Source organism: Danio rerio, chromosome 4 (genome assembly GCF_049306965.1).
Source record: "Danio rerio strain Tuebingen ecotype United States chromosome 4, GRCz12tu, whole genome shotgun sequence".
Taxonomy (NCBI): domain Eukaryota; kingdom Metazoa; phylum Chordata; class Actinopteri; order Cypriniformes; family Danionidae; genus Danio; species Danio rerio.
In genome coordinates this window covers 14152589-14161165 of record NC_133179.1, presented here as the reverse complement: position 1 = coordinate 14161165, position 8577 = coordinate 14152589, and the positions used below count along the sequence as shown (strand labels likewise).

The 8577-nt window shown below is 37.8% G+C and overlaps 1 protein-coding gene and 1 non-coding gene across 2 annotated transcripts; one reads left to right on the top strand and one right to left on the bottom strand.

Moving 5' to 3' along the window:
- Window positions 1–547: 547 nt before the first annotated feature.
- On the bottom strand, window positions 548–646 carry mir729 (microRNA 729). The gene has a single exon (NR_030510.1). It is a non-coding gene; the product is annotated as a microRNA 729 (primary transcript).
- A 4151-nt stretch (window positions 647–4797) lies between these two features.
- opn1sw1 (opsin 1 (cone pigments), short-wave-sensitive 1) lies at window positions 4798–7464 on the top strand. The gene is made up of 5 exons (NM_131319.2): window positions 4798–5197; window positions 5347–5515; window positions 5607–5772; window positions 6355–6594; window positions 6680–7464. Exons 1-5 carry the CDS (start codon window positions 4858–4860, stop codon window positions 6773–6775), a joined length of 1011 nt encoding a protein of 336 aa, NP_571394.2. The 5' UTR covers window positions 4798–4857; the 3' UTR covers window positions 6776–7464.
- Window positions 7465–8577: the final 1113 nt, after the last annotated feature.

The following is an 8577-nucleotide window of genomic DNA, read 5'->3' as shown; positions in this document are numbered from 1 at the left end:
CTGCATATCCGATCTAGACCTTACTGGGCAGGCAGTCTCAGGAGAGAACCCAGACACCTCCTCCAGGGGGATCCCAAGGCGTTTCTAGTCCAGCTGAGAGACATAGTCCCTCCAGCATGTCCTGGGTCTTCCCCGAGCCCTCCTCCCGGTGGGACATGCCTGGAACACCTCCCAAGGTGTCCAGGAGGCATCCGAAACAGATGCCCAAGACACCTCAATGTGGAGGAGAAGCGGCTCTACTCCGAGCTCTGACATTATACATGTGAAAAACAATCACCTGTTCATGTTGGTTTCCAGCATGGTATTTCCTCAGCCTCTTTACTTCTGTTTCATTTCATTATGAGAAATGATCCCACTGGCATGACAGATTTAAATAAGAAAAGATCATCCAAGCAGAAGAATCCCAAATGGTTTCAGTTTTCAACACCAGAAATCTTCCATCTCACTTTTATTTGCACACAATCAAACATTTACATTGCATTCAATCATCATTTATTAATATAAAGCAGATAAAGATGCATTACACTACTGTTATTTCCAGGATGTCCATCACCATTCTGTAACCCAGGTCGTATCATACCCATGCATCATGGACACTTACAGCTTGGTTACAATACAACCCCGGGTCACTGGATGGCCCTTGACGTTCATGAAACAGCTCATTCAACATTAAAAACAAACATAAGTGCATTCATATTTCAAACTGTACATGATATAAGAAGTTGCATGTATGAAGAAGCATGAATAATACATACAAACTGAATATAGAGTGATATTAAATAAAGCCAGACATTAAAATATGAACAGAATGTATAAGAGAGTCCAATTTAGAGACCTGCAAATAAATTCAGTAAACAAAAAAAGCAATATTGGTTAAATCTATACAAAAAAAAACACTGAACAAAACTGAAAGAAGCATAATAAGGTTATGATAAATTGCTATACATTTCTGTATGTTCTAATAAGTCATGCACAAAATTCAGAATTTAAAGCTCTCCCAGTCTAAAAGGCAATACTCACCTGCCAAAACCAGAGAACAGAAATGGCGAGTGGAGAGAGAGAGAAGGGAAGAGTCTCTAAGGAGAAATGAGGAAACTCAAGTGAGGTGTATAAATGAGGCCGGATGTATAGGATTTACAGTTTAGCACTCTTTATCTCTCCCCAGATTATCAAAATTGACCCACAATCTAAGTCTCGGCTAACAAGATAAACTGCCAGTTTGGACGTAATCCTTTTGTGACATCAATGCGGTTTGTAGGGATTTTTAGGGATTGATTTAGGTAAATCTTGTTTCCAGATTACGGCTCATCCTTATGCTTGAAGAACTTAAGAGTTTGGTTTGCCTTTCGCCTGCTTATGCTGTTGTGGACTTAACAAGCTTGTTTGGCCCAAAAAAACTAGGGCAATATTGCTACCTGACATACTATAGTAGCCACATAATCTATCACGATGCAGTGTCTTTTTAGTCATCTTTACTTGCAGGGTTTGGTTCTGCACTTACCAAAACACTCAAGCTAAGTGTCCCAGGAGCATTACCCAGTTGTACAGAAGGCTACTGATCATTTTATCATCGATATAGCTAATCAGAGCACAAAACAGCCATGAAATAAACTAAGCTAGCAATAATGATTCGTTTATAAGCATTGATTGACTACACCTAAAATGGCCGTCCATTAGATTTGACCAGTGGTGTCCAAACTCATTCCAGGAGGGCCGGTTCCCTGCATAGTATAGCTGGTTCAAGTGTGTTTAATTGGGGTTGGAACTAAAATATGCAGGACACCGGCCCTTCAAGACCAAGTTTGGGCACCCCTGGGTTATACTAATATACAGTATGTGTATGAAATAACATTCAAAATCTCCCCCTGATATTAAATGTATATTAATGATAAATGTGACTCAGTCAAGTGTTTAAATGAGCATACTAGTACATTTAGCAGTATTTTGGTTACATCAATTAAGATTCCCCTATCGGTGTGCGGATCAAATGGAGGGAAAACCTCAACTGAAAGTCAATATCTCCTTAAAGACCCAAGGACTAAATTAACCTAGAGAGGAGACCGTGTTTTCTCTGTAAACTCGGTCTTGGAGGGTACTATCACTTAACTAGTTTACTATCATTATCAAACCAAACTAATAGATTAGATTAATAGATTGGTGTTGATTGATATTAATCAATGTTGATTTTAAAGATGTAAAAAATGTCATATTTTGAGAACATGGATGAGATTGTGTATATGAGGTCATGTAGATGTTGAATGTACTGGGTAATGAGTATAAAATCAACTCAAACCAAAGGTAATGAAATATGATTGATTTAATTCTTGCATAACTGTTATTAAACTATAGTATCAGGTAAACTAGTACTCTCCAAGACCCAGTTTGGGCACCCCTGGGTTAGACTAATATACAGTATGTTTATGACAGTATTCAGCATTTGCCTCTGATATTAAATGTACATTAATGATAACTGTGACTCAGTCAAGTTTTCAAATGAGCATACTAGTACATTTACCAGTATTTTGGCTACATCTCTTTAGTTTTCACTAGGTAAATCGATTAAAATGCCACTATCGGCTGCAGATCATTTGGTGGGAAAACATAAACTGAGAGTCAAAATCTCCTTGAAGTCCCAAGGACTAATTTAACCCAGAGAGGAGACCATGCTTTCTCCTTAGTAAGACTTTGGAATAGCTTATGTTTTCATTTTTGAAATATAAACTATAAATGTTTTATGTACAGTTAAAAACCTGCTTTGGCATTTTTTTAAATGATGTACACTGTAAAACCCAAACAGTTATGGTAACTTCAACTATTTAAGGAAACTGTTGCAACAAACCATTTTGAGTTTAAAAACTAACCCTAATGAGTACTGGGAACTTAATCCATTTGTGTAAATAAAGCAATTTGAGCACAGTAAAACCCGATAAATGAGGAGAACTCAAACCAACTGAGTACTGTAAAACCCAATAAGGTAAGGCAACTCAAACCGTTTGAGGAAATCGATTGCTACAAACAATTTGAGTTAAAAACTAATATATAGTAGTACTGTGAACTTACTCCATTTAAGTAATGAGATATTTAATTACTCATTATCTTCAACACTGGGTTCAAAACTCTTTTAAAATGAGTAGAATTAACTTTCAGTAAATTTTGAGTTAACTCATTTCATTTGATAAAGTGGACTGTTGGGTTGTACAGTGTATTTAATGATGCGCTCACATCAGCCAACATATGTGTTTTTGTATTAGCGCTATAGAAATAGTTTTGATTGACAGATTAATAGTTTATCATTCATTACAATTGTGAAAATGCATGTCAAATGTGAACCAGTATGTGGATTAGTTGAGTTAAGAACAGTCTGCTTTATACAGTATAGGTATACTGCTTCAGAGCAGCTTCACTATCATACTTTGTTGTTGTTTAAACCTTAAACACTAACCCGGGTTTTTGAGATCCTGGATAACATTTACCACCCTTCCCCTCATTGATAACATAGCAAACATTTTAGTATGTCTCAATTAATTCAATGTAACAACAATACATTTTACTGTAAAAAGTGTATAGTGTCCCAATGACCTGAGCTACTGTATACGCAAGAATGTTTTTCCCATGTTATTCGGTCTATCATAAGCATAATACTATATATTAACATCGGCAAAGCTTGAAATGGCTTGAAAGTGGCTTACTGCAAAGAAATTAGTCTGCATTGTCAGTCACTTGAGGTGGATTAAGTGAATAAACTGTCAGCCAAATCCAATGTTGATTTTAAAGATGTCAAAAATGCCACATTTTGAGAATATGGATGAGATTGTAAATATGAGCTACTGTAAATGTGAAATGTACTGGTTGATGGGTGTACGGTGATGGTAAAAATCATCAACACAAAGTCCAGGTAACAAAATAAATATGATTAAATTTGTGCACGGTTGTTATTAAACTAGTATCAAGTAATTAAATTAGTGAATATGCAATGATTACTGGCAAAACCATCATGCATTAGAAGCTTAATAGTTGTTCAAGTTGGGGATGGTTCACCCAAAAATGAAAATGACCTCATCATTTACACTCCCTCATGTGGTTTTAAACCTTTATGAGTTTCTCTCTTCGGTCACACTTTAATTTGATGGTCTGTTTGTTGAATTTAAGTTACGTTGCATCAATATGCCAACTAATTCTCATTAGATTACAAGTGAACTGTTAGGGTGGGTGTTTGTGTAAGTTGACATGTACTTGTTAAGTCTCTTATAGTCAGTTAAATGTCTGTTGAATGAGCATATCCACTGATATTGTGCAGAAAGTCCTCTAATATTCAAATGGACCATCAAAATAAACTGTCACCCTTTCTTCTGAAGTTGCTGTCACCCACTGGACCCCATAGTAGGAAAAGAAAATTACAATGGACGTCAATGAGTCAACGATCAACCAGCATTCTTTGAGAGATCTTCTCCTGTGTTCAACAGGAACTCAAGAAACTCGTGAGGGGTACAAAAACGATGACAATATCCCAATAATATACTTACTATCTTGATATTATATTGACATATTTACTGAAAGTTGAAATTTTATGCTCCAATGCAAGCTAAAACATAACATTTACCATGCGACACGTGTGGCCTAATCAAGCGCTTATAGAATCCAGAGGAGTGTTGAGGATAATTCACATGGACAGGGCGGATTATCCTGGCAACATGTCCGGAAGATAACCCGGAGGATGATCTTCCTTTTCATCCCCGCCTTTTCACACCAGGCAAGACTTTGGGGATTTTATAAAAGGCCACCTCTCCGCATCGGTTCAGTCAGGCTCCTTGTTGACTCCACCAGGACACACAGAAGAAGGCCTCCAACGGCACAACCATGGACGCGTGGGCCGTTCAATTCGGAAATGCTTCCAAAGTCAGCCCCTTCGAGGGCGAACAATACCACATTGCCCCCAAATGGGCGTTCTACCTGCAGGCAGCTTTCATGGGCTTTGTATTTATCGTGGGCACACCTATGAACGGAATCGTCCTCTTCGTCACGATGAAGTACAAGAAACTCAGGCAGCCTCTCAACTACATCTTGGTAAACATCTCCCTAGCAGGCTTCATTTTCGACACGTTCTCTGTAAGTCAAGTATTCGTCTGCGCTGCTAGAGGTTATTACTTCCTTGGGTATACGTTGTGTGCGATGGAAGCGGCAATGGGATCGATTGCAGGTAAGAGTCACATTCAGTCTTGCAATGTCAGGTTGAGTTTAGCTTTAGACTTGATTAGCTAGTGCAGTTTAATTAGGGTTGGAACAGGTCTAGGAATAATTGAACTTCACATTCAGATAAGTGTGCTGATAGACTTATTCTTCTTCCAGGTCTTGTGACGGGATGGTCCTTGGCTGTTCTGGCTTTCGAGAGATATGTGGTCATCTGCAAACCCTTCGGAAGCTTCAAATTCGGACAAGGCCAGGCTGTTGGAGCTGTGGTGTTCACCTGGATCATTGGTACCGCCTGTGCTACTCCTCCCTTCTTTGGATGGAGCAGGTGAAGGAAGTTTTCCTGGAGATTTTTTTTGGGGGGGGGATTGCTCACTAATAGTGATAAAGATTGATTTGAATTAATATTTACTTTACAGATACATTCCCGAGGGTCTTGGCACTGCCTGCGGACCTGACTGGTACACAAAAAGCGAGGAGTACAACTCAGAGAGCTACACTTACTTCCTTCTCGTCACCTGCTTCATGATGCCAATGACCATCATCATTTTCTCCTACTCACAGCTCTTGGGAGCCCTGCGCGCCGTGAGTGCCTTTGCTTTTAGATCCTTGTGGAGAAATAGTGCAGATATTTGTTACATTCAGGCCATAATCGTGGTATTTTAAACTTTAAAAACAGCAACAGCACCCAAAATGCTACTATTTTAGTTTGTTTGTTTTTTGCAAATGCTTAGTTATAATAGTTAAATCCACCTCTATACTCTGCTGTTTTAAAATATCATGATATAGTTTCTTTCTTTCGTCAAACCTTGCTTAAGGTCTGTCCCCCTTTTTTTTTTGGCAAATTTATTTCCAGTTTACTTTTCCAATTGGACACATATTATACTTTTTTTATATAGATAATCACCTTCAAAAAAACAATTATGAAATTAAAAACAAAGCGTAACTAGATAATTCTTTTTTTTAAACATTTAATTTCTATGATATTGCATTGGTTTCATTTTGAAGAAATGTTCCATAATTAAGTCAATTTAATTTAATGCACTCAAAGTAGTCGTTTTAGATCTGTGCGTCCATACATATCATGTCATATTAAAGATCTTCCACCCTTTTTCCTAATTTTTTTTCCTCCTTTAAAATAAAAACAATTCTTCTTTTTACCCTTAGGTTGCAGCCCAGCAGGCCGAGTCAGAGTCCACCCAGAAGGCAGAGAGAGAAGTGTCCAGGATGGTTGTTGTAATGGTTGGCTCTTTCGTGCTTTGCTATGCCCCTTATGCCGTCACCGCCATGTATTTTGCCAATTCCGATGAGCCAAACAAGGATTACCGCCTGGTCGCCATCCCTGCTTTCTTCTCAAAGAGCTCCTGCGTGTATAATCCCCTAATCTACGCCTTCATGAACAAACAGGTGAGATGAACAGCACAAAACATACTCAATAAAAAATGTGCATGCATATACCCAAACACTAACACACCTCTCTTTATGATTCCAGTTCAACGCCTGCATCATGGAGACTGTATTTGGCAAGAAGATTGATGAGTCCTCAGAGGTTTCCAGCAAGACCGAAACCTCATCTGTGTCTGCATAAATACTCCCGCAGCACATTTACAATCCGTCTGGACCAGCTTTGCGGTTATCCTCCCCCTGATTGTTCAAATCCCGTAACTTTACACAATGTCGAGGGCCAAGGGAGCCCCTTTGGATGGCCAAACTGGGGGATGATATCCGACCATCCTTTCTGTGCAGAACTGGTACACCTATGTCTATTTTATATTTTGTAAAGAAAAACATTGCCATTTTATGCTAAAACGATGCATTACGCATTGAGGACAAAGTAGAATATTTAATTTTTAACTTGCAAGTAAAAAATTACCAAAAAAAAAAAAGGGATAATAATATGAGACACCCTCTCATGTGAATGGACTTGGGCAATCTGAAAAAGGAAATTCCTGACTTTATTATAAATATTCTATGGACTGTCATATAAGGCGTTGTGCAATAGGCATCAAACCTAAAAGAACGTACTTTAGGCCAGCTTTCTGGTTGGCTTATCCAATATACATAATTAGGATCGTCAGGAATTATCCAAGTCCATCCGCTTTTGCAGCTCAGGAATCGTTCACTGTCTGCTCCTGTCCAATCACTGGCTTTGGATCTCTGTTATCTGTATCAATATTACCTCTGTACATGTTCTGTTGTAATTAGACATGCAGTGTGCATGCATTTGTACATGTGCCCTGTTTTTAGAGTTAATAAAGATTTATATTGTTTGATGCAGTTTTTCCCTCTACTTGTTGGTTTCTGTTAATTAACAGAGATGGCTTCATAAACTAGAAGACAATTGACATTGGTTTGTATTTAATTGCACATAATGATTTTCCCAAGTACGATGCGATCAAGAATTAACATCTATGTTGATCCTGGAACATCATTTGGTTCGAAAATGAAATCCATACCTATTCCCTACCCCTAAACCCAACCATAACTGTAAAGTTTTCCCAAAATCAAAGGGGAATGATAGTTGGATAAAAATCATGTAGAAGTGCATAAACCCAACCGTAAGCCTAAACTTAACACATCTCTTAATTCTGATTGGCTGATTGTAATGTTGTTCCAGGATCAACATAGATGTTAATCCAGGAACATGTCCTACTTGATGAAATCAGGTTGGCGCATTATATTATGATATAAGGATTATGTTAGTAACTTAACAGTTGGGTGATAAAGGCTACAAATAAGTATCTGCAGCAAGGGAAATTATCTAAAGAGATTCATTTATTCATTTTCTAGTCCCTCTATTAATCTGGCGTCGCCACAGTGGAATGAACCGCCAACTTATCCAGCATAAGTTTTATGCAGCGGATTCCCTTCCAGCTTGAACCCATCACTGGGAAACATCCCTACATTCTCATGCACACACATACACTACGGTCAATTTAGCTTACTCAATTCACCTGTCTTTGGAGAAACCCGAAGCACCCGAGGGAACCCACACAAACACGGGGAAAACATGCAAACTACACACAGAAATGCCTACTCGCCCAGCTGGGGCTCAAACCAGCAACTTTCTTGCTGTGAGGCGACAGTGCTAACCGATGAGCCACCTTGTTACATACACAGTTTTTTTAAAATTCCAAAATAATTAAATATGTTATGTTTAAAGTAATTGATCGTTTTAAAAATGTATAATTATATATTAAAATATAACATTAAAATGTTTTCATAAAAAAAAATATGAATCAATTACAAACTTACAAATAAGTAAAACGTATATATATATATATATATATATATATATATATATATATGCACACATACATATACAGTAAAGCCTGAAATCATTCATAACCCAGGCAAATTCTGACTTAATGTTAGATTTTTTAACTAGAA